The sequence below is a fragment of the Lepisosteus oculatus genome, chromosome 7 (assembly GCF_040954835.1).
Source record: "Lepisosteus oculatus isolate fLepOcu1 chromosome 7, fLepOcu1.hap2, whole genome shotgun sequence".
In the NCBI taxonomy this organism is placed as follows: Eukaryota; Metazoa; Chordata; class Actinopteri; order Semionotiformes; family Lepisosteidae; genus Lepisosteus; species Lepisosteus oculatus.
In genome coordinates this window covers 9213714-9241634 of record NC_090702.1, presented here as the reverse complement: position 1 = coordinate 9241634, position 27921 = coordinate 9213714, and the positions used below count along the sequence as shown (strand labels likewise).

The 27921-nt window shown below is 37.0% G+C and overlaps 1 protein-coding gene across 1 annotated transcript in view; it reads left to right on the top strand.

Moving 5' to 3' along the window:
• Window positions 1-4715: 4715 nt before the first annotated feature.
• nrip2 (nuclear receptor interacting protein 2) overlaps window positions 4716-27921 on the top strand; it is a 49472-nt gene continuing 26266 nt past the window's right edge. Inside the window, exon 1 of the mRNA XM_006633690.3 lies at window positions 4716-5050. Coding sequence (XP_006633753.2) covers window positions 4895-5050 — 156 coding nt within the window. The 5' untranslated portion in view covers window positions 4716-4894. The remainder of the gene's footprint in view (window positions 5051-27921) is intronic.

The window sequence follows — 27921 nt, the reverse complement described above, 5'->3', positions numbered from 1 at the left end:
ACCTTTTACACCTCTGACTTCAGGTACAACTCTGAGACATGTCATCTGCAGAAGTTTTCAGATGACTCTGCAATTGTGGGGTGTATTAGAGAGGGGAGGGAGGAGGAATATAGGAGATTGATTACCAACTTTGTGGAGTGGTGTCATCTTAACCATCTCCATCTTAACACCAGCAAGACCAAAGAAATGATCTTGGACTTTCCATCCAGGGTGAGGACATAGAGGGCGTACATTCCTACAAGTACTTAGGGGTACACCTGGATGATAAGCTGGTGTGGTTTGGTAACACTGACGCCCTGTACAAGAAAGGCCAGAGCCAACTCTATTTTCTTAGGAGGCTCAGGTCCTTTGGTGTGTGTGGAACACAGCTACACATTTTTTATGAATCAGTGGTGGCAGCGGCCATCTTCTATGCTGTTGTGTGCTGGGGCAGCAGCATCATGACAAGAGATGCAAATAGGCTCAATAAACTTATCAAGAAGGCTGGCTCTGTGTTGGGGATGAGCCTTGACTCCATGGAGGTGGTGGCTGAGAGGAGAATGCTGACCAAGCTCACAGCCACCATGAACAACACCTCTCATCCGCTTCATGGGACTGTTACTGGGCAGTGGAGCACTTTTAGCAACAGATTGCTCCAGCTACGGTGTTCAAGGGAACATTTCCGCAGGTCTTACCTGTGTGTAACATATTGTGTTTTCGTCCCAAAAAGTTCACCTCCCCAGTAATGATACATAAAGAGATCACAGCAGTGAGTTGGATTGAAAAAGTTATAGAACTAATTTGAGAACTAAGAGGAAAAAACATCCTTATAGACTGTTTGTTAGTAACTAATTTGCTTAATGAGCCCTTCCATCTCTTTCTTGAAAGTTCCAGGCAATCAGCTTTAACATTATATACATAACCATCTTTGACCCTGCTTACTGCAGACTCTCACAACCCACTGTGTTAAAACACTCCTCCTGTTCTCAGTTTTAATTGAACACCCCCATAGCACCAATTTGTGTATTTTAATTAATCTTAAATAGAAGACGTCCATTGGGTTAACTTAGTCCTGACTTGAAGATTTTGAATACTCAGAGTCAGGTACCCCTGTAAATGTATGTGCTTAAGACTAAAAGGATTTATTGTAATTATCTAAGCCTGCCAGGGTAGGGCATTTCTTTGAAAGAGAGATTGTGCCTGATGGATCTTCACTGAGTGGATTCCAGAACAGTTATATATATTTTGTAATATTACAATTACAATAAAATATTCATCTGTATAACTGTTATCAGAAAAAGACACTTATTCCTGAAAATGATCTCTACAATCTGGAGCCTTTCCAGGAAGAATAGGGTGCCACTCCAACAGACATATAACATCTCTTAATTGAAGGGCCAAAATTGTAATGATACATCCTAACATTCCAAAACTGATTGAGTCTACAAAAGCAATTTTCCTACAATGTTTTTTCCTAGGGTAGCTACTTCAAAAGTAGCATTTCTCACCTTATATGTAAAAGTTATGTTTAACTACCTTCATATACTGTAGCATGTGCTTGCATTTTCTGATTCCTGAAACTCCATGCGTAAAACAGAGGAGCTTGCCCAGTCTTGAATTTTGTCAACTTCTTTTTGAAATTCCTGTAATGCTTTCAAACAATTTGAAAATTCTGTTAAGTATCATCTTCTCTGGTGTCCTAGATATACCTGAGTCTAGATCAGTTACAGTATATAAAGCTACTGTAGTGGAGCGGTGAGTTCTGATACAGACCCATGCAGTACTCCACCAAATTACATTGCCTCAATGTGAGCAGTCATCTTTTATACTTTTTTTGTTTAACCAATTCTAGATCCAATGATTCATATGCATTCATAATTACATATGATCAAATTGGCAGATATTTGAATCTTAATTCTGTTTACATTTGCACCCATCCATGCAGCATTTTTAGTAAAACACTCTTACTGAAGAACCTTGCTGAAGGGTACAACAGCAGTGACACACCTAGGATTTGAATCAATTTATTTTTATATAGCGCCTTTCACAACAAGGTTGCCCCAAGGCACTTAACAAAGCTGTGTGACAAAACTTGACATTACAATAAAGAAAGAGAAAAAGCCAGAAGACAACGGAGGAGAGGAATCCACATTCCTCCATCCTAACAACTTCTCCACACTGCTGTCCAGCATTGGCTGTGTTACCTGAGATGCTTACAGCCTTGAATTTATTTCATGTGCAACTTTCTCAAAAGCATTGAGAGTATCGAAATATTCTGTATTCTATGCTTTACTTGTGTGCATTACGGTTCTTGTATCTTCAAAGAAGTTTGCTTTAGTACAATTAGCTAATTCCTTCCATTGCCTGTAACACTTCTTCCGCTATGCTAATACAAACATATAACATTTTTTTATCAGCCTGAAGAAATATTATTTTAACAGAATAACCATTTCCTTTTAATCTTCTAAATGTACCTCTGATACATTTTACTTCATTTCATTTATTTTCTTTTGCTATTACAGTACTGTAAAAATATAAGTTTAGCCTCCTTTGCAATACTGTTTTCTCTCTGTTGAACATTCTAATATTTATTTTAATCTGTGTATGTAAATCATTGCACTCCTTTTTTAACCTTACATTTTGCTTATTTTAAAAACAAAAATAAACCACTTGTGTTAGTGCTTTCTGAATTTTGATTTACAGTACTTGCTTTTTGGATGAATGTGTCCTGCATACATTATCTGCTAATTGCACATACTGTATATTCTATCCCATTCCTCTTCTCTTTTGCACAGTTTTATTCCACACAATCTGCTTTCCTCACAATGTAAACCTTTGTTTTGGATTTAACCTTTGGACAGAATCATTTAGAATTGTACTTCAAGCCATGATCAGTGTCCTAATGATTCCCTTGCCCCTCTTTTCCTTACTGTCATGATTATTTAAAAATACTGCATCAATAAAGTATTCCTTTCAGAGGTTATCCCACGCGACTGAATAAGATAGGTGTATCATTTCAGTTCTCACATCAGTGAGGGTTTTGTCCAGTCTTCAAGAGGAAAATTAAAATATTCTGTGATAGCCACTTCTTCCTTTTACGAATACATCTGATTTCATTATAAAAGTCTTGATTAAAAACATTTGATTAATGTATGGTAATTCTCTAGATGCTATTTTTGACTGATAGTGTTCAAGTTCCACCTCTTTCATCTTCCCTGACTCTTTTTAATGCTGTATTTGTCACCACCTTTTCTGTTCACCATGTTTCCTTGATTCCTTTTCTGCCATAGTCACATATTAATATGTCAACTTTTTTCCCCTCTTTTACTTGCTAATGCTTCTTGGAATTCTATTCTACTGTACTTCAACTTTTCTCAAATTTCTCTGTACCAAGAGAAAGCTAGATCAAGAATTGGTAGCTTGCTCTCCAAAAGAGCTTGCCATTATGTTGGTTTCAAATAGCACTTTTTACAGACTGGTTTTCAGTGAACTAAAAAGCAGAAGTCTTTGGTGACATTTCATTGAATGTATTTGCAAAGTAGTGCATGTAGTTGTTCTGTTTTGCAAGATACAGACGAGATCCTCAAAGACCCTAGTGGTTTGGTCCTACTCTTCTGTTTATTTCCAACATCTTTCAATTTATTTTACAGATAAAATTATTGCTTAATTAATAATTATCTACATTTATATAGAACAATTAATCCCAAAGCATCCACAGTGCTTTACATTTAAAATGGAACTCATTTCATCCACCTTTGAAGTACAGTACCCACATGGGTTGACATACAGTATTATAGTCATTATAACAACAGTAGCCCTGCTACACAGTACAACAGACATAAGATATTTCTCTACCAATTGAATTAAGGAGGAAAATAGCAGGTTGGATTTAGTCAGGATAATGCAGTTATCACCCACACTTTCAAAAAGTTACAAATATTTAACACCTGGTTTTAACTTGTCATCTGAAGAACAGCACAGTATCTTTGTTCACCATACTAAAGCATTTGTTTGGAATTTCTAGTCTAGAAGAAAGAGTGCTACCTATTGGTCCATCGATATCAACTTGGACCTACTAGGATCATCTTACAAGGTGGTCTGCTGCCTTAAGCCAATGTCATTTATCCTGACTAGAACAACAATCACCAGGTGTTTTCCTAGACTTGCTAGAATCCTTTACTCTTTGTCAGTCATTTCAGTTCCAGGGAGGCAGCATATTGCTGATGACAATTTAAAACCAGGAGGGTAATAAAATGAGCAATTCTGAATTCGTTTTAAAATAACTGGTAGAAGGGACAGGTGTTTTACATTCTAGAAAACCTTCTAAATTTAGAAGGGAATTTAATATTTTTTGATAAAAAGCACAATCATGTAATTTGTTACCATTTATTATATAAATGTGAAAATTATGAGTCGAAAGTGATCACATCTATGAGACATATCACTGACACAAATGTCTTAATTGACAACCTTAATGTGGTTTTCATTTTATCTGTTTTTGTTTGATTTGTCCTTATGGCAGTATGGTTCACTGGTTCAACACTCTTGAATGTATTCCAGTGGCAGTCTAAGTGTTAAAGAACAGTGGTTAGGCATTGCTTTCCAAACCAGTGAATTTTATTCCCCTCCCGGTGTTGGATAATATATGGAAATGTGTTCATGACGTAAAATGATGGGAGGGGAGGTGTGTTTTGTAGGGGAGGGGGTTGCAAAAAAGCACATCTTCAGAGCTGCAGTGAGAGAGAGAAAGCACTGTTTGCATCTGCAGCACAGCAAGGACAAGTTACAAAGAGAGAGAGGCAGAGAGGCAGAGGGACTGAGATCAGCACTGCCAACCTGAAAGAGAGCTCAAGGAAGATAACACATAAAATCAAGCCCTGTTTTAGAGGAACAGGCTGTGCAGGCAAGAAATATCATGACAGACTCCAAGAAGAGTGAGATGGAGATCCGGGATAAAGCTATTCTGCACCAGCAACGCCGACTTAAGCAGGCAACCCAGTTCATGCACAAGGATTCAGCTGACCTCCTTCCCCTGGATGGACTAAAGAGACTGGGCACTACTAAAGACCTGGTGAGCACCGTCACCCCCTCCCCCTTGAGCTGAGGGTATCAGAGAGAGAGAGAGAGCTGCAGGATTGAGACACTGTATTGCAGCTCTCTCCCTCTGCCCCAGTAGAGAGCCCTGCACTCATAACTGCTGTAGGAGATGTGCGTATGTAAAAACAGAAAAGAATCCTGAAGAGCAGCATTAAAGAACCTAATCTGAAGTCACTCCAAATTCCTATTGTTCAGCTGCAGTTTTGAATTAGTTGACATAGAGTAAGTTACAGGTATGAATTTCTAAAGGCATCTTTCAGACCTTTGAGGCACTCTGAAAAGTAAATTATAATCATATGGAATATGGTAACGTGTTTCATGTTTCATTTAAGTCACTATGCATGGTAGTCTTTAATGGAAATTGTACCTAAAGTATCTATATAACTATTTATCTGTGTTTAACTCTTGATCTACTGTATATACTCTGTGTGTCTTGCAGAAGAGTTTGTGTCATAATGTTACTGTGCAAGGAACAGTTGCTTTAATGGTCGCTGCTTTTTTCTGAGTGTTATAAATTCCTTTCTTTGTTATTTGCATCTTTAGAAAAGCAATCGTTTATGCGCATCAAAGAGCTTTTCACTGTGACTGAAAACTTGGAATAACGTAAAATGAAAATATCTATCTAATCTAATAGCTAAAAATATTGTAATTGTGCTATAAGATCAAAAATATATAGGAAAAAAAACATCACTTACTCTGTATCATATTTTTCATCATAGTTGGTTATAAAGCATTCTTTATATTTTAAATATTCAGTTTTACTTAAGCACTTACTCTTACTAAATTACCTAAATAACTAAATTAGCTAAGAAGGCTTGTTTCTTGTAAAATAATGATGCCCAAAGATGAGCAGCCTGGTCAATTCAAAAACCTTAGTTTCTTAGACTCTAATACTACTAGACTGATAAAAATAGATTTCCTGTGGAAATTTCCTACACATTTATTTCAGTTAATTAGACTTTTATTATTGCCTAATTTCTGTTAAAATAGAATGACAAATAGAATGGCCTTAGTTTTACTATACTACAAGGACACAGTAAAGGCTACAAACTAGTGAAAGCCATTTGGCCCAGCTGGCCCATGCTTCTTAGTAATTTCTCAGATCTAAGACCTGTTTCTTAAAAGACTGTAGGAAGCTATTTCGTCAATCTGTCTGGTAGATCATACCAGACACCCACAACGCTTTCTTCAAAGAAGAGCTTTTGTTTTGTTAAAGACATTGTTTTTTTTCCTTCAGCAAAAACAGCTGTTGAAAGGATGTCAGCTGCCCAATTGAAGAGCCCTTAGTTCTGTGTTTGAATATCAACAATAAGAATTCACTTCAGAAATCATGTACGTCAATGGGGAATCTCACAGCAGTAACCCCTGGTCTGGTGCAACTGCAAGGATATCTGCAAAGTATTCATTGAGGAGGAGTCTTGAGGCTAGTAAACCTGACTGACTACTATTGAAGTAATAATTCTACCTAGATATACAGTATGTGTAATAAATTTAAATAATATCCGTACAACTAATTTAATTATTTTAACAAGGCTAATTTCAAATGCAGTAGAATTGAAAAAGTGAGCTCTTAAGCATGTTCTAAAACACCCATGTGGTACCTAGTCACTAATTTTACTAAAATGAGATTTATGCAGCTGTAAGGCAAATACAGTAACACTATGTTAAATAACATCTATAGCTATGTCCAAACCATGTTTAAAACCAAAAAAAAAAAACAGAACATTGTGTAATAATCACATTTCACACGTTCTTGCAGAGATCGTGTGAAATGTGAAAAACTGAAAAAGCCCACAACAGACTTGAATAAGAATATCTGGATTCTAGATTATATACAGTAGCAGCATTACCACCTTATAGCTTGATCTCATTATGTCAGTACTCAGTAATCATTACCTCAAAGAAAAGTCAAGTTACTTCTGTAACTGGCGATGGTGGACCAGTAAATGGCGCTTCTTCATAAGAACATAATAATGGCTAAAACCTAACAGGACATTGGCCCATTATGCTCATTTGTTTGATATAAACTAATTAATCTGAATATTTAATGTTCTTTCTTGGAAGACACTAGGATCTTCAAGGCATCTCTGGCTGGGGAGCTTGTTCCAGCTTTCCACAGAGAACTAGAATTCCCAGCTAGTGCTACAAAATGGTGACAGAGAACACTGTGCAATAGGAGGTTCTGGCCTTCCAGAAGAGGTGTTAAGTTGATGTCCTGAATTCTTTATTTAAAGAATCATTCCCTTTGAATTTTGCAGCTGGTGAAAGTCAGCTTACCTCTTACTACTCTTCATATACTATCACAGTAACAATCTTAATAACATTCTTAATCAGGCTGAAGTGCACTTGACCAGATGAGCTAATTTGACCAATTCTTTTCAAGCTTGCATCTTTGAAATAATATCTAAAAATAAACATGCTTCCTCTTTCTCCCCCTTTAATGAATAAGATTTGATTCCATTCTCAAAATCCAAAATTGTTTTTTTGGTTCACTTCTCACATTCTTGGCATCCACTTGAAAAAAATCTATTCCCGTTACATATTGTAGATAAACTATGGCGACATCATTCCAACTTGGTGTTTGGTGAAAAGATTCAAAAAGATTTGTTTCCTTTGACAGACATTGCCATTGACAATGGGAGAATGGGAGATAGTTATAATGTTAGACTGCTATATTCTGATTTTTGTCTGTTTTTCAAAAAAAATGTACTTTCATTAAATACAAGGTTGCTGCACAGTAGCTATCTAAGAAAAAGTGAATATATCAGACATTTATTATAAGCCAATAAAAAGTTGAGGCTAGTTTATTGCCGAAAAGCAAAAATAAATGTTTTAGTATTAGACAAAGGTAGAAGTTGAAAAGGTAATATAAGATGGAAATCTGGTTGTGAAAAGGAAACTGAATCCGAATCTAACCTGCAGGGTAAGATTCTACAAATAAGTGTAGAGATTAGAAAGACATTAGTCATTTGTTGCACACTGAAAGAATACAGTTTGTGCACAATTTAACAATGGACTAATTATTTTGTATATTACTCTTTTCCACACCAACCCATCTTTGCTTCATGTTTTTTCTCTCACCCTCTCTACTGCACACAGTTCAAATCTTTCTGTTCACTTTTCAGTGAGGAATGAATCTTTTCTTGCTGCTTTGTGGCTCGCATGCTGACACATGCTCCCCACTCCATTCTATGTACTGTAGTTTTTAGTCACACTCTGTGACTGCATAATTACAGATCTGGGAGCATAATTGCAAATGAGCCTGATTGCTCATAATATTGCTGTTTTTATTACATGTCTATGAGTAATAAAATTAAGACAATATTAGACATTGATGAGATAATATGACATGTTTACATAGGTGCAACATCTCAATATATAGTCATATAAAATGTATATACTTCAGGTATTTAAGACTTGATGTAACTTAGTGGCACATACTGTAATTATCTAATTACTACTTGTAGCTACAGGGGAAGCCTAAGTACATCGCATTTGCATTCTAAATCCTAAATATCTTTCAATGACAGTGAAATTGCACATTAAATTGTTTTCTCAGAAGATCAATGCTATAGGTTTCAGAGAGTGCTTTTGTGTGTATGAATATAGTAGTCCTACTGCCAGCTCTAAAATAAGAAGCACTTTGGCAGGCTGACAGATCATTGCAGAGGGATACAAAAACAGTGCTCTCAATGTTGTTTTGAAGATCACAATTTCTAAAAAAGAGCTCCCCGATCAATCCCTGGAGGGAATACCTCACATAACTGATTGCGAGTCTGAGTTTAAAAAAAAGCATTGCAATACTTAATTTTTATTAAGCATATGATTCTCTATTAAATTAACTTGGAGAGAATGTTTAATCTCCCGAAAATAATAAGAATGATGTCCAAGGATAATATGAGCCATATTGACCAGAGGTAGATTCATTGCAGAAGTAAAAGAGGGGTAATTCTGCAGATGTTCATGCTACAAGCGATTCCCCTGTGTTTTGTCAGCTTTGTTTTCTGTGTGTTTGAAGAACTTAGTTATGACTGATTGATGACATCAGGAGACTGTATTGGAGATATCTAATACATTATAGGTCAAGCACTCTGCAGCCATTCTTGTAAAGGTTTCTGGAAGTGAACTCTATAAGATCACAGGAATGTAAACCCTCTGATGTAAATGGCAAACCAATGGAAATGGAAATTGATACTGGTGCTTTCGTCTTTCTGAAGACATGTAGAAATTAAAACTGGCAAAAAGAAGTAGTTAAAGTATTGCTAACTGATCCTGGTAAAATTTGAACATACTAAGTAGACTGCACCCAGTGTGAAGCCTGATGGATTTATTATAGATGATGTGTGGATGGCCAGTGATCCTGGCTATGGCAGTGCCAGACATAAAACATTTCACCAAACTAAAGTATCCAGTTCTGGGAGGGATTGGACTGCACAGGACCACACTGGAAGTTAAGGGGACTTGACATTGATGGCATCCCTAGAGTGTGTACTTTTGTTTATCACCTGGTAAATGCCAGCTAATCCTGGTTGTGTCCAATACAGTTGGTCCAGAAAAACAAAATCTGGAGAGAGTTGTCCTGGAGCAATTGTGCTTTGAGATGCTATTCTGAGCTGTGTCATTGAGTGAAGACCCACTGACTCAGAACCCTTAGAGACATAAAGAAGCTTGCTGAAGATTACCTGCACTACAGGGAAGATGAAAACTCACAACCACTAGCTGTCCTCTGAGGACAGATTCCACAGATTCCACAGCAAAGACAGTCCAAGGCTGCAGACACATTTCAGTTGCCTGAAAGTTGCATTCTACAGCCTGTGCCTCACCTAAATTCCTGTGCAAGACCAGCGTGATGTTTCTGGTACCAACTTTCACTTTTGGCAGGATGTGTGTCCCTGGAAAGGCAGAAGTAGCAAGTCTGCACTGTGGGGTCCCAGGGCATAGAATACCACACTGTCTGCAAATGGATGTAGAGTGAACAGGGCTGCTTGGACATGCGCTAGCATATCTCTCATTTTGGAAAAGGACTTCATTTGGAGTAGACAAAATCAATGCTCTCCTAGACTCGGGTTGCAGTCAGACCCTAGTTCATGTTCCAAAGAGGCGTGGGGGTCATGGCACAAGGATTAGGACAGAGCTGATGTACTCTGTGTAGAGTATTCTACACAGACGATGACTCTGATTATCGACTAGAAAAATTACAGGGAGAGGGGATCCTGGGGAATCAACAGCTTGGCTGGCAGCCACAGTGAGAGATAACGATGAACATCAAGCACCTTCTGCTGGTGACTAATTCTTCTTGAAGTGTGATAAGACTGAAAAGTCATGAGACACGGAAACCACCTATCCCTAGAACCTGAAACATACTTCTGGGAAAAAGATGACACTCTGAGCAGATGGTTTGAAAAGGTGGTAGTGGTAGATGGACAGAAAGACAGAGCACTGCGCATTCAAACTACTTGCAATTCCATGGAAAAAAAAGCTCTACAGGACGGACCGCTAAACCAGCGAACAGTTGATTGTTCTCAGAATCCACCACCAAAAAATTGAATTAGTGTCTAGCCTTCTCCAAACCCCACTCAATAACAGTGGCCAGACTATATAGACATATATGGCCTGAATTATTGGTTTTAATTCACCTTTTAATGAGAGAGGAATGCACAGCTGAGAAAACACAGCTGTACCGGAGGCGTTCTTTCTGGACCCTATGCAGACAACACAATCCGGGGTAGAGTGAGGAAAACACAGGGGAAAAAAGCATGCAGGAGTCGGGAATGAAAACAGGGGGCATGTCCAAGGTGTTCAGGTGTTCTGGGGGGTGAATCCAAGGCAAATGGTCCAAAAGGGAGTCGAAAGGGAAATCTAAGACGTGGCAAATGTCCAGAGCTGGGCGGTCCATCAGAGACAAAGACAAATGGGTTTAAAAACGGGAGTGGGATCCAGTGGAGGGCCGGGGGGATCGGGACCAGACGCTACCAGTCCCGGACTCGCCTGGTACAGGAACCAATGCAGAGCCCAGAACAGAGTGAGGGTCTGGCTTTTAAGGTGGGCTGAATAGGAGGCTGGAACAGGGGGCAGGTGCACAAAATCAAGTCAGAAGTGAAAGAGCCAGCGCATCTTTAAGGGGGAGGGGCTACAATCATAACAACAGCAGCAGGACCATGTCATGAGCCCCACTCATACCATTATCTCTAATGGATACTCTATTTCAGCATATATGTATGGACCTGATTGGTCCACTTGAAGATAGTGAATCAGGACACTGTTTTGTGTTGCTTGTTGAGGACTACACAACACAGTATCCTTAAGCAATCCTTCTTATAAAGATGTCTACTGGACTGTGGAGGACTTCTTTAACATTTTCTCTAGGGTAGTGGTTCCTGATGAAATCCTCACAGATCAAGGGACTCATATCCTCAGTGATGCAGGAACTCTGTCAGATATTAAATGTCTAAGACCTTGGGACCTCAGATTGATGGTTTAGTTGAGCTGTTCAATCAGATTTGAGAATTTAAATTTGCAAGTTTGTGAGCACTGACAGCTGGAACTGCACCCTGGACAAATTAATACTGGGTTTTCTCATCTCACAATGTATTACAGAATATGTGGGTTCTCAATTTATTAAAATAAAGATATGATAATAACCAAATGAATGCCAGTCCACAGTACACACATCCTTGATATAAAGAGATCGCCAAGCACAATAGCATGTATTTCTCAGGAAAATCTTTGAAAGATCTAGGAATGTTTTGTACTGTACAGGTGAGTCTGGCTCTGAACGTTTGCTCCAAGTAAGAGAGTGTGGATATTACACCACATCTCTTCTTCCAAACTGTTAACAAGGGGCAAAGGCTCTTTGAGGTGAATTATGCATTTATTTGCAGAAACAGGTGTCAGGAAAAATTGATCTACCAAATAAATGAGTTGAAGGAGAGTGAAGAGAACGAAGGAGAGTGGCATTTCTCCTATACCAGCTTGCCTGGAGATCGGCAAATCACCTTTCAGAATTGAACTTGAACTTTATTGCCATATGTAACTGGTAATTCTTACTTACAGAAAGTAAAAACACAAAGTGCAGACAGTGCATCAAGACAATATACAAACAAACAGTAGACAATGTACAAGTAAACAAGTAAACAGTTTGAATGTAAACAATGCAGACATGTAAACAATGACTGGAGATGTGCAATAAATAGGAAATCATAATGAGGTAGATGGTATAGATGTGGTCCGAGGGGCATGGCTAAATGTGTTTGCCAAAAGCACAAACCTGAGACAAACCTGAGCAGCGTGCAGAAACGTCAGGTGCTCTTTTCGAATTCACATGATGGTTATGACAAACATGCTCCAGGAGCTAAGGACCACAAGACTCACAGCTATCCCAGGTAAATGTGCCATTCTTTTTGATAATTGAAAACAGAGTAAAACTACTTTCAAGAACACCAGCCATCCCCCGAGTGCAATTCACAATTCTTCAGCATTCACGCTTCTGTGAGGTGCTTTATTTTCAAGCAACAGCTCCATAGTCTCCATGTGGCTGATACATCCCTGCTGAGATCCCTGGACAGATTGCCAATTAGACTGTACTGATGCTCTTGTTTAATTTTTATTACCCTCTATCAGCTCTTGCCATAATGTTTACTAAATGGCAAATTACCAACAAAGTACTTGTTGTCTGCAGAGAGGGTTTCACAATTCACTGTTCTGTGTCCAGTAGCAACAAGAAATATAATTTATATGTGCATTTATATCACTGTATTAACACACTTCTGGGCAGCTTCTGGACATTCAAAGCTTTTGAATCAAACCTTTTCCAGTGATAATCTAAATGTATGTTAGCTGAAGAATTATAGGGTTTTACTGGACTGAAATGAGGAAGAAGGGCAGTCTTCTGATGACTTACCTGATTCTTGGGTTCTTCACTTCTGGTGTTCTTTAGAACCCATTGCTTATGAACATGAATCTACCCTAGAAGTACTTTGTGCAATATTGATGATTTTAAGATAAAAAGACTGAGTCAGGTAGTATCAAGTAACAGATTTTTAACGTAAATATATTTTACAAAAAAAGTATGGTTTCTAATCTTTTAGTGCATTAATAATTCCGTTTGTAAAAGATAGTTATTGGGTTTTAGATTTGTAGTATTTCAAGGACTGGGTCTGAGCTCCACCTTTGTTTGTAGTTGTCACAAATTCCTTAATTGTTAAAATACTTTGCAAGAAGATAGCAGGTTGGTCAAGTAATTGGTGTGAGGCAAAAAGACATTAGGGTGGAGCGGTGGCTCTGTGGCTAAGGCTGTACCCCTCTGACTGGAAGGTTGCTGGTTCAAATCCTGTGGCTGGCAGAGGAATCCTACTCTGTTGGGACCCTGAGCAAGGCCCTTAACCACAACTGCTTCAGGGGTGCTGTACAATGGCAGACCCTGTGCTGTGACCCCAAGCTTCTCTCCCTGTCTGTGTCTCCATGGAGAAAAGCTGGGGTATGTGAAAAGATTAATTCCTAATGCAAGAAAATGTATAGGGCTAATAAAGAAATATTATTATTGACCTACAAGAGTACAATGAGGCAAAAACTCAAAAATTCTGGCTCTTGAGGACCAAATAATTAAGGGTTCAGTTAGCACATTCTCATGGTGTTTAGCTAGGCCATTGATGGCCAGTTCAGGACATGAGCATTTATTTAGTTAATCATTTGTTTTTCTTCCCACTCACATTTTAAAGAGTTGTGCTCCATTATCAAGTGGGGGCAGTCCTGCACTAAAGCATGTACAGTACACTCTTTTCATGTACAGTACATAGCCATTAGAATACAGTTAGAATGTCTCAAGCATCAGTCGTTTTTAACTTATCCTTTAGTATCCCAAGCCAAAATGAAAAGGGTTATGCTATGCTTACTTGGAGTGGCAGAAGAAACAATTTGAGCTATGCTAATAATTGGAAATTCAGTAACTGGAACAGACTGATGATTCAGTGTAGGCTCAAATCAGAACAGATTGTAAGAATCAACTGGAACAGATGATTCACAGTGCCCCTGCATCCATCTAAACTTTTTAAAAAGGCCTTTTATTAAACAATGTATTCATCCTTCATACTCAGTCTCTTCCAGAGTTCATTTAAATCAGTCTCCTGCACTCAGTTTTGTTGTCTAAGAGTGGGTGAATTGTGGAATTTAAGACATTCAAATACCAGCTGCTCACCCAATGAAAGGGTACCTGATCCAAAGCTTCATTTAGTCTATCCAAATGTCACTATCAGACAACCTTTGGTCTGTTTTTTTTTAATGCTGTCTTTCCAGTTTAAAGCAGAAATGCACCTTTAATTGAGATGCTACATTTCCCTCAGGTCACATACATAACGCATTAGCAAGCTTGGTTGCAAGGTACTGTTCTCCATTACCACAGAGTGAGGTCTGACAGACAGCCTGTGATCAGAACATTCTGTGACCTACATTCACCCCTGTCATGGATAGGTGTTAAAAATGGCCTATAAATATGTAGGCTATTCAGATCATTTTATAAAATAGAGTACTTCAGTCTTGAAAGGTACAGGTTATGCAAGATTTTAGCTTCATGTCATGTATTTATTTCAGCATGCAGCATTTGTTCGGCTTGTATTAAAGTATTTTCCAAAAACCTAGGCATAATATTTGTGTATTTTGCTTGTATTTTATGAAATCTTAATGTGCACAGATTATGCTTTTTGTGAGAAAAACTGTTGAATTAGGGTAAATTATTAGCATATGAGTCTGTTGATTTGCTTCTTCAGTCCCAAGGATATTAGTTCAGATATAGACCTCAGTGGATTCTGAGAGGTCAGCAGAGTTACAGTAGTATTGCTTCATAGCAGCACTGGGGCCCTAGGTTCAATTCTAGGCCTGTGTGGAGTTTGTATGTTCTCCCCATGTTTGTGTGTTTTGTCTGGGTACTCTCATTTCCTCCCACAGTACAAAAACATTCAGGTAGGTTAACTGGATTCTGGGAAAATTAGCCCTGGTGTAATTGTGTGCTTGTCTGTGTCTGCCCTGTGATGGACTGGCATGCCATCCAGGGTTTATCTTTCCTTGTACCTACTGGTTGCTGGGATAGCCTCCAGCCCCCAGCAACCCAGTATTGGATAAAGGGGTTAGAAAACAGATGGGTGGTTTATGCTAACAGCTTTCAAAATAATCGATACATTAGCTTGTCACATAGTTATTAATTGTAATCGGATCTATCTATGATCAAAGCATTAACCTCTTTGGTAATTATTCCACTCTACATGATAGAAGCAGCTCAGGAGGTAGTGAAGTTCTCAAGGAATATGCATGTGAAACAAAAAACACATTGTCTCCTTTTCATCTTAGTACCACACTAAAAATAAGTTCCATTAAAAAAAAAGTTTGTTTTATACATCACTGCAATATGACACATGCAACATTTACACTTTATTACAGCCTATAGAGTATATAAATTATGATAAAACCATCAGGATGCCTTCTTTCTTAATTTGTTTCTTAAGTATCAGCAGTCACACTACTTAGTTGTCAACAGCTAAAGTTATTGAAGGAATTGTAAATTAATCATTCATGAATCACTATATCTTTTTCTCATCAAAAGCATGTCACCTTTGCAATTTATTCTGTCTCTTAGTAAGCTCTTACCACAGTCAAATGGTTTAATTTGTAATTTTTCATTTGTTTCTAAGAGTTTTTTGTACTGAAATGAGGGACAATCTCTGGTAACCTTGGAAACCTTAGAATTCAACACTCCAAGGCCTATGCTGGGGTAAGAGTTTAATGAATGGATTCAGAGTTTGTTTTCCCCCTGGATTTCTTCATATCCTGTTTTCTCTTGGTCTAGCTGCCAAAGTTGTTATCAATCTTGTTGTATTATTTTGCAATCTATAACCTAAGGCTGCATAAACAAGCTACATTGGATCAGTCCATGATCTTTTATTATTATTGATATTTTCTGCTGTGCATTGCATGTCAGTTTCTTTGTGAACAGTGTATAGAATGTGGCAGGTAATTTGTTACTTTGTGAATATAAAGTTAATACAGTTATTGTTGATGTACCCAATGAATGTGCCTCTTTGGAATCCCCACTGCATTCAAATAAATTTGTCCCATCATTTCCTGCACAGAAGAAATCTTTAGTTTGACAATTTTGTTATAATGACTTTTCCTATCAGATATTCATCCTCACTGGTAAATTTGGATGCCTCTAGCTGCAGTATTTGCTTCTGCTTGGTAGCTGTGAACCAATCACGTTGTCAAACCATTGACCAAATATTTTGTCACATTGTTTGTTTAGTGGTCTCCAGTGACCATTCTTGGGTGCTTATAATTAATAATGAACTAACAAGGATTCATTGATTATGAATCCTTTTGAAGAACCTTCATGTTTGCTAACACTGAACTGAGTTGTTAAAAAATTATTAACAGGTATTTGTAAAGGATTTATAAATCTTATCCTTGACCTAAAATCATGTTGCTATAAAGTATTAATGGAAATTAATAAGATATTATTAATTAATTTAACAAGGATAATCTACAATTTATTAATGTTTTTGCAGCACTCCATCTAAAGTATCAACCTAGAGTTTATATATTTTATATATCACCGCAAAATCATGTCGTAGCAAACTATAGACGTAATTAAAAACATTTTTAGCCACACATTAATTGTGTGAAAAATGGAGTACACAGCACTAAAATAAACAAGAGATATGTCAGAGATATGTTTCTAATGGTGAGATTGTGTCTCAGCGAAACTGTAGGCACTAAAACTAACTACATTTAGTCTAAAATTAATCTGGAATCTGGTTCTATGTCCTAGAATTTACACATAAATTACATGCATTAAATTGTCTGGTGTTCTGTTCCAGGTTGGACTTCAGCAATCTTGTCTATGTTTGCAGCTTAGAGATACTAGCCTTAAGAAGTGGAGAATTGGATGCCATAAATATAGTGTGTACTTGCAATATTTTTAATATACAATATTTTAAAAATATGTGTTTTTCCAAAAGCTAACTTTACAAAAAAGGAGAGTTGTAATTAAAGAAAAGGTATAGAGTATGTATTTACTGCATTTTTTCACTTCTTATCCAACATTTTCCATGGTGCTTTCCTCTGCTTTTGGATTTCCTGACCATAGAGCCAAAGCAATTCTATGTCTGTCTGAGTGATCAAAAATCACTCACCCTTGGAGCTCCTCACTTTTGGATTTATACCACAAGCTTTTCTTAAATTCAGTTTTCCAAACACGATAAATAATTGTTTTCCAATGGATGCAGTGAACTGCTTGTTTAGGTGCATGAATACGGCTAACATTTGAATACAGCTGGACATTTTTCCAGGGAGGAAATGTATGTGTGACTGCACCCTGTCAGGGTTTTCTATGAAGGCTGAGTGCAGCTGAGTAACCAAATCAGTGGCGCATACATTTATGCTCTTGTATGCTGTCGTCTTGGATTAGTGTGGCAGCTCATGAAGGAAAGCACATTTTGCTGAATCCAGGCACATGTAAAAGGGACAGAAAAGTGGTTATTTTACAGCAAGAGACATAACAGGAAAACATCCAAAGAAAATCCTATCATATCCTTTCATAATCATGCCATTCGATGGCACTTATTATTCGTAATAGACTCTTTGTACTAAAGACTTTGGACTGAACTGTAGCAGGAACTGAATTCTGTGGCCCCTAGCTCTTGTTCCAACCCTGTGCTGTATTGTCTAATAGGTCTAATTATTTAATTAATTAAGTAAGTATGGTATAACATTCCCCTCAACCCATTGGTATATTGAAAAAAACACAGTGTAGTGTATTAGGGCTTTTACTGTAACTATCACTGCAGTCTTAGATCATTCACAATTATTGAAATACTAATCTACTTTCTCTCCTGTTTTGTGAATGTGAAAAAAATGGCTACATTATAACAGGCCTATTTACTAAAAGTAGAGTTATCGGAAACAGATGACAAATTGCAAAAACATTGGGCTAAACTTGTCTCCCAAGCTGCAAAGCATGACTGGCTATTGTTTCATGTGCATAATATGTTTCTTACAAATATTTTGCCATTTGCACTCATTAAACATTTGTATGGAGACTCACAACATTAGTCTAAGGTATCCCAATACTGACCTTAATAGACCCTGCTTAACCTTTGAAAGCTGGCAACATCAACCTACATGTTTTATAGCTACTGGCTGTTTGGTAACACAACATGCATTTAAAATGCAGAGGAAGGTAAATTTTAATAAGCAAAATACAGTATTTCACAATGACCTTATAGCCTACTTTGTTTGAGACATGATTGTAATAACACAACAATTCTGTTCTCATTAGGATTAATACCTAATTAAATCCTTTACACAACCAAACCCCTACAGTGTTAATGTTAAGAAATGATTTAACAGATTTAAATAATAATCAAATACTTAGCATCAAAAGAACTTGTAACTGCAACAAGAACCTAAGAACATTGGGAATATTAAAAATTAGATGAGGCCATTCAACCCATCTAACCCATTTGGCAGTCTGTACCTAATACACAATATATGGTAAAGTCTTCTAGGTAGATCTTGAAAGAAGTAGGGATATCAGCTGTGGAAGCATGGCTTAGTAGCTTGTTCCATACCCCCACAATCCTTTGTGTAACAAAGTGATTCTTGTTCTCAATTTTAAATGAATTTGTTTCTAATTGTGTCCTCTGGTTTCACTGTTGATAATGAAGAAGATTACTTGGTTGACTATGTCAGTGTCTTTGAGGGTTTTAAATACTTGTATCAGATCCCCATTTAGTTCTCTGTTAAAAGGCTCGACTAAAATGTTTGTAAGGACATTGTTTTAAAACACAGTATTTTACAGGTTGTTCCCCTCTGGATTGATTCCAGAGCTGCAATATACAGTTTTTTTATTATTCCAATTCACAAAGTGATATTTGTAAATTTGATAAATGTAAATATGATCATAAAGTTAGTATCATGAAACCAACCTAAATCTTTCTTGCAACATGTGCACTCACATGCTATTGAAAAGACATGACATGGGTTCGTTCATTATGCTGATAGACTTTTGAAAACAGGGCTGACCTCCCCTGGGGTTTAACCATCACCAACTTGCAGAATGTGTGGCAACCGCTAGAAACAATACAAGTTGTACAGATTCGCGACAGCCCGAATTCTTGGGATTCTGTTCCTTTCCTTTCAAAGAACCTGGACAAACATGTGACTGTTCACTAACTTGTCTCTGAAGCTACTGCTGACGCGTGGGTTGTTGCCATCTGGAGTTCCTGATGCAGTGGAACAGGCAGTGCAGACATGATCACGCAGATGGATTATAATAATGTGTCCATCTTGAAGAGGTCTCCCAGATCGTGGCATATTACCATGAACTGTACTTGGACATAAAGTCTTGCCAGGTTAGAAATAGGTGGCTTTTAATGCTTCATGCATGGAATGACAGTGTGCTGACTAAGTAAACCCACCAACTTCCAGTACCAAAGACACAAAGGTGCTTTATCGTCTCTTAATAAAACCAGGAACATTGTTCCTTTTTTCTGTTTTGATTTTTGACGCGTTAGAAGCACCTCATCACGTGCATCCTCTCAATTAATGTCTATTTTGTTGTTGTTTATATACGGTGCATACATATAGAAATATATTTTTCTTGTAATGCTCTTTGTGAATTACTCTGACTTTCTGTTTGACTTTCTGATTCTGGTGGACTTTCATTCAAAATAGAGGATGTGGATAAGGGATGAATACTCAGATTGGGATGGTGTAATTAATGGAGTTCTGGATGGATCTGTACTAGGCCCAATGCTCTTCTTAATTTATATCAATGATCTAGAATTCCAGAATATTTAGTAAACTAGATACATCTGCAGATGATTCCAATTTAGGATGAACAAACACTGTAGAATCTGCAAATTAAACTAAAAATGATATTCATAAAATCCAAGTAAAGGTTTATTCTATGCTGAAAAGAGAACAAAAGAGACACAATGTTTCGGCTGTGAGGCCTTCTTCAGGGGAAAATAAACTTTTACTTGATCCTGACGCAGCTACCTGAACTACATAAAAATCAAGACTGCTAACACATAGCTGATGAAGTGGACAAATGCTGGGTATTGCATGCAAATATTAAAAGCAAATTATGAATAAAAAAAATTAAACAATGAGCTAGAAGTGACTACTTAAAGAATGCAAATGCCTTTTTTTTAAAGTATGTTGACGTGTTATTTACATTTTGCAGACTATATGGAAGCAATATAAAAAACAAATTAAATGTTATATTATACTGACAAAAGTGTTTATCTTGACATGTTATTTACATATTCCAGACAATGTGGGGAAGAAATTAAAAACAAAATGCTAGGATATATACTGTAGAGAAAAAAGTAGAATTTATTGCTATGTTTGAACTGTATTATGCACTACCTGTATTAAGGCCTCATTTGGAATATCATGTCTAGAGAAAAGCAACTGGAAACATTCAGGGGGATTAATTCAATATTCTACACTGACAAACTAAAGAAACTAAACTGTACCAGAGATTTTCAGATTCAAGCCAGGACTTTGATTAGTTGACTTGAAGACTTTCACTTTCTTCTAGTAAAGTCACAACATTGTAGCTTTTAAGTCATTGTCCCACTGAAAGGTAATTTTTCATTCCATTTTTACTAAAAGTAATGGTTGGAATTTTATAATTAAATAGATTTGGTGTATTTCAAAAAACACTTCATGGCAAAATGTACAATTTTAAAATAGAAATACAGTACTTCGCTAAGCATGATATGAGTACTACAGGCTTTGTGTCTGAAGTAAGTTCTGAGGAAGTGCTGCATCAGATTTCCCCTCCACCTATCACAGTATGTGTGGGTTTGTTAAATAGTTTTTAATTAATCAGCAAAAGTCCAGGTAAATTAGGTCAATTAATTAATTTTATGCAAAGGTACAATTAAAAGTTTATTCCATGCTGAAAAGAGACAAAAAGAAACACAACATTTTGGCTGTAGAGCCTTCTTTGGGTGGAAACTTGAACTAATTAATTTTATTATTTAATTGAAATTATGCCTTACTGTAATACAGTAGCAGTAAGCAAAGGCTTAAAGTTCAGTTCACACATTCTTTTGTTTCATTAGTAGCGATTAGAAGGCGCAGAATAAATCAACATGATGCAAATGATCTATGGGCTATTACTAAAGTACAACATGCCTTTGAAATGCACTTGATTAAGAAAATAAATATTTAATTCAGCACTAATAGATGCAGATCTAAAGTCACATTGATTGTATTTCATTACTCATAACAAAGCATCACATTTCTTCACCACATTAATTGATTTGTAATGTCAACAAATGTCACTGCGATGCCACTGACAGCAAAAACTACATTATTTTTGTTAGCTTGCTTATACAGTAGCTCACATTGGAATTCAGTAAGGGTGCAAGAGGACACAGGTTTTGGTAACAATGTAAGGCTTGTGAGGAATTGCTGAACTGAAATGATCTAAATGGGTGAATTTCCAACACACCTCCTAATCATACAGTAGAGAGGAACAGTAAATTGGATATGTCATGCTGAGCACAGGTGCTTGTTCCATCATGGCTTATTCAGACTCTGAGACTCTTCTCTGCTTTTGCAGCTGTCAGTCCTTATTGTGTTGCGCCAGCCACACATTACATTCAAACACATGAAAACACAAATATCTGTCAGCTGGGAAAGGCTAACAATAGGAGGCAAGGAGACGGCACATGTTCCACTTTGATAGATACTGTAACACCAAGGCAGGGCCTTCAAGTGAATTATTTTACAGATTTAATAAAACCCCTCCTAATGATAACAAGAGGGCACGTTTGAGACGGGGGGGGGAGTTGAGAAAAAGAAAGCTAGAAAAATTGCTTGACAACCAGAGGGGTTGTATGGGGAAGTGATGATATCAGTCTGTGGCTGTGCGCATCTGTCAGCAAGACCTCAATGAGACATGCTTCTTTGTTAAGCTCTACAATGTGCTGCCTATAGGACTCATGAGGGGAAGCAATTAAGCAGTAGGACAATTGTACAGTATGTTTATAGTCAGGGACTGAATCTGCAGGGCATATGAGGAACCCCAAAAAATGAAAACCTTGCCTTGGTGGGAATTCTTAGCATTATTTTCTTCTTTTTTAAGTTATTGCATTTAAAAATTTGTGTGTGGTATTAAATATCCAATGCATAATTACACACAAAACATTCAGTTTCTATGAATTTGAAATGTGTCCCAGAACTTTATGCCAGTGGTATTATCAAGATTGACCTGTCATTTATCTAGAGAAGTGCAGATTAAGTTTAAAATACTTTGCTGTTTTCAGCATCCATAACCACTTTTCATATCAATACAGGATTCTTCCGCAAATAAAAATGCACAGCAATTTGAAAGGATGCTTTCTGTTTCACAATACAGTACATAATTTGATGTTGCCCAATAAGAGTATGTCTAATGTTATACGTCAATCAGCAGAGTCACCTGGCAGTTGTGTTAGCAGAATACATAGAGTAATATTTAATGCATTGTACTGCAGATGATGCTTTTATCTAAAGCAGGTTACCTCCTAAACACCCAGGAAAGGTAAAAATACTTTTTATAATTATATTATAAGTATATGTAATGCTTACGTAGTGTGAAGTGAGTTGACACGACATGATACTGTATATAGAATACTACAGTTCATGCATTAAGTTACATCAATATCATCTACAGTAGTTAACTCGACAAATAAAAAAGTATTCTGGTACACTTAAGGGTGTTAAAAAACGTATGTTTTTGAGAAACCAGAAATCAGGAATTCAGGAAGAAAGAAAGATTACAAAAAGATTACAAAAAGATTAAAAAGAACAAATCCAATAAAATAAATAGTATAGAGACAGAACATTGTAAAGAATTTCAGAAATAGTTTATTTTAAACATACTGTAGTAATAATTAGGCCTTTGGACCCATAGCTGGAAGAGTGTGGACTGCTATATCATTGAGCTTCAGGATGCAGCGCTATTATATTGTTACAAATGATCAGGAAAATATCAGATCAGAAAAATAGAGCAGTTAAATAAAAAGGACCTGAGCACTACTGTAGGTACTAACTGAGACACATGAGTTCTGGCAAATGGGTTCTTTATATTCTCTTGCACAGCTCTGGCAGAAGAGTAATGAGAGTCGGTAATGAGAGAGAAATGAAAGTCAAACTTGGACATATATTTTTTAAGCATCAAATACCACATAAATATTCAACAGAAAACCTTAAACAAAAACACTTGTAAACAAAACTATGCCTCTTAGAGGCCTATGTACTACATACTTTGTATGAAGCCCTATACACACTTCAACAGGCCAAAAAGATAACAAAACCCTGCAACAAAAACACAATTTTTCTTTATTGAAAACGCAATAGGACAGCAAGCTCTCTAAAACAAGGTTCAAATTATTTAGCCAAATCTGGTCTCTAAGGCTGATCAAAAGGTTGTCTTGCATTGGACAAGCTTAGAGGAAAAGGAGTTTACTCTGCTTCTCCCTCTCCTTTATACAGTATTTCCTTCCTTCCTCCTGTCTGCTATCTTTGTCTTTTTATGCTCTACTTCTATGAAGGCTCTAATGATTTATCATGAAGTTAGTTAACCTGAGTAAACTCAAAAGTAAACTTTGATCATGTTTGTTTACCTCTCAACCCACCTACACCTAGGCAAACACCTCAAATGAAATTCATTATTCTTAGGTTTTCAGAGATGCTAACTTTAGAAATGTAAATCGCTAGTATTAAAGATTGTAATGTCCCAAACCTAGATTGTAACAATACACATAAAGTATCATAAAAGATCAATGTTCAAGGCCTTTTGGCATTCTTCCAAGAGTGATACATACATAATATCATTAATAAGAGTCTTTCAAAGGCAATAATAGATTAATTAAATTGCCGTGATTCTCTGTGGCTGTGAAGCCCTTGAGCTCCAGGGTGTCTTCCTTCTCAGTGGGCCTCGGGCTGGTGGAGCAGGAGTGGTTGCCAGGAGATGCTACAGTTCCTTGGTAGGAGGCCATCTGGTCCTGGTGGAGCAACCAGACAGCCTCGCAGGGGCAGGCCCACTCCCTAGTGTATTCCACTACCCTGTGGGCTCTTTGAAGGAGAGGAGCCAACTGAGGGCAGCAGGGCCTATTAGAGGCCAGACACCTTTTAATGAAGCATGTCTGCTCACATTGAACTAATTAGTTCATATAACCTCCAGCTCACATGAAAATGCCAGAGTTCTGAGCAGATCGGTGAGATGGGACAACAACTTCCGCAAAGTTCTTTTTACAATAATAGAGCAGTGTTAGCATCCCTTGAATAGAGACCCCCCCCCAAATATAGTAGCTTCTGAAGGAGAATGACTACTGTATATAAATGAAGGCATTGGAGAAATCTCATTCTCTTTGCCTGATAATACTGAATTTATATTGCAATTTAGAATAAAACAAGCAAAATGTTGCATTTATATGCATGAGACTGCAGAGTCTGCAAACTAACAAAGTGGGTGGCTTCAAAATAATGTTTTCTTGAATGACGTACTGAAGATAATAATAATTAATAATAATAATAATTGCTTACACTTTTATAGCACTTTTCTGGACACTCCACTCAAAGCACTTTGCAGGTAATAGGGACTCCCCTCCACCACCACCAATGTGCAGCATCCACCTGGATGATGCGATGGCAGCCTCAGTGCACCAGAATGCTCACCACACATCAGCTATCAGTGGGGAGGAGAGCAGAGTAATGAAGCCAGTTCATAGATGGGGATTATTAGGAGGCCATGATTGGTAAGGGTCAATGGGAAACTTGGCCATGCTCTGGAAAAGTCAGCTTGCTTTTCAATTAAAAAAAATCCAAAATGATAGAGTATCCTTTAATTCCAATATATAATAATTCCAATACAACCAAGTATTCCAGTGCAATTCCAAAGGCAGAAAACTATCTTTATTGAAACCTTTGTGTTCTACAGAATGCAAGAATTGTCACCCAGGCCATGGTTAAAGTCAAGGAACTTTTCAAATTTAGCTTGAAACAGCATTCACATTCCCTCATTATGCAGTAGTGTAATATTAAAACATCAGCAAGAGGCACACAAGAATCTATTTAACAAAAGAGGTGGGAGTTGTCAACAGCATCTAAATTATAAACCAAGATTCCCTACCTCCTCCTAAATTGCACTGCACAGGTGGATAGATTTAAGGATGGTTAAATGGGAAATGTATTTCTTTAAAATCTGAAATATAGACCTTTTCAATGAATTTTAAGTGACTTAAAAGCTTATAATAGATATGTCTTATCTGAAATGTGATATGGATCAAGCAAATTGCCTATAACACAGTTTTAAATCCATCTTACTTTTCTAACAACATTAATCACTGTCACCTCTTTCAATAGGCAGCTGGCACTTGTTTCAAAATTCCCTTGATGTAATAATAAGTTTAAAAGCACCTTTAAAAATATAATTTCATAACAGTCTGCAGGAAAAGTAAAAAAACAGTTAAAATTATGAAAACAGTAACTAAATTAACTCAAAGAAACAGAAGGAATAAAATGAGGTAGAGGTTCAAGGGGGCAGGCACAGACATCTATTAAATAAAAGCCTTCCTGAAGGAGAAGGTTTTGATTCTGTGTTTGAAAGCACACAGGGAAATCTGACTTTCTAATATCCTTAGGGATAGAATTCCAGATAGGAGACCAGAACGAAGGTTGCAAGGTGGGGAGTAGGAAGATTATCACAGGTCAGATGTCAGACAACGAATGAGTTACCAAGACATATAGTCTTATACAATACAGTAGGTGAGAGTTTTGAAGTAGACATGAAACCAAATAGAAAGCCAGTGCAAGGACTCCAGTACAGGATCACTTGCACATGTCCTTGTCAAAGTTCTGGCTGCTGAATTCTGGACATGCTGAATTTGGTTCAGAGTCAACGTAGATACCACAGCAAAAAGAGCATTGCAGCAATCAGTTCTAGAGAAGATGATCTTATTGATCACCTTTCAGCTATAATCAGACCCAAAATGGGATGTAGTGTGTTAGATTTCTGAGGTGAAAGAGTGATATTTTTACAATATTTGGACACATGAGTATCATCAGTATCAGTATCATCACCTCCTAATAATCCCCATCTATGAATTGGCTTCATTAGTCTGCTCTCCTCCCCACTGATAGCTGATGTGTGGAGAGTGTTCTGGCGCATTATGACTCCCGTCGCATCATCCAGGTGGATGCTGCACATTGGTGGTGGTAGAGGGGAGTCCCCATTACCTGTAAAGCGCTTTGAGTGGAGTGTCCAGAAAAGCGCTATATAAGTGTAAACAATTATTATTATTATCAGCATAGAAATGACAAATCAGACCATGTGATCTTAATAGCAGACCAAGTAGGAACATGTAAATGCTGAATTGTAAGAGGCCCACATGTCAAGCCCTATTAATAGTGTATATTAGAGGAAGACTTACAGTCCCTAACTTCAGAACTGAAATCTTCAACAGAGAAATGGGGGTTAGTAAAGTAAGTGTTGATAAAGTAAAAGGTGGACCACTCAAGAGCAACAAGAAGCTCCAAACACAATCTAAAAACTGGAAAGTAAGACGTCATGGTTAACAGTGTCAAAAGCAGCACTGAGATCTAGGAGAATAAGGATAGATGGGGGACTGGAATCAGAAGCCATTTGAAGATAGTTAGTGACTTTAACCAGTTTCTGTGTTGTGTAAGTGACTGAAACCAGTTAAGGAAGGGTTCAAAGAGGTTATTTGCAAAGAAATTGTTATTTAATTAAACTGCAACAGCACATTCTAAAATATTAGCAATAAAACGTAGGTTGTCTATAGGGCAAAAACTGCTTAGGTTGTCCAGTGTCATATTTGGTTCTTTTGTTGTCTCTGTGCATGCCCTGTATAAAATTGCTGTTATATTTATATCAATACAAAGTTAACAAACCTTTAGCACATACTATTCACCAGACATTGGATAAGTATTGAAAGCAGGCGCCATACAGAAAATAAAACAAAAGCAGAACAATCTTGTTAAGCACTTAACGCATCATTGTCAAATATTACTTTGAAGTAGTATCTGTCATAATTAAAAGTTCCAAAATCATAATTACAAGTTCCAAAATCATAAAAGGCATTGAAAAAGTCAACACAGTTGACATCTTCAGGGTCAAAAGTAATGTGTGAGCCAAAGCACACAGGTGCTAACATTAATTTATTATTAATGTAATGTTAATAATGGCTAAAATTCTTTTAAAAGGAGAATATCTACAGTAGCACTATTTTACCAAAAAAAGTGTTGTGGGATTATGGTACAAGCTACTCAGCCTTATTGTCAAAACTCATACCCTGTTTCTTTGTGGAAATGATTGGCGGCAACCAATCATAGCAACCAAGCAAGATAAGTCAGCTAATGACCTCACATTTGTAACTTTTCTTACATACTATGTTTTACTTATATTTTAGAAAGTACTGTAATGTATTGATTCAGCTTATCTTTCAACATAAACAGTGGAAATATACTTCATTGTATTTTTGTAAGAATAAGAGTTCATTGTGGTATTCTGAGGTAGTGCTCTTTACATACATACTGTCAATCTAACAGTTGCTAAATGCAGAAATCATATTTAATGACACATATTAAATAAAACATACCCCTAGCCAACCTTAATTCTCTTTGCAAAACAATTCTAAACACTCCCATATTCCACAAATGTACAGTAGTTGCTTGCTTACCACAGAGTAAAATACCAAAACAATTATATTTTCTTTTTTATGGGCATTTTTTTTTCCCCTGAGTGGAGTGGGGCTTAATGAAAGATAATAAAGAGGA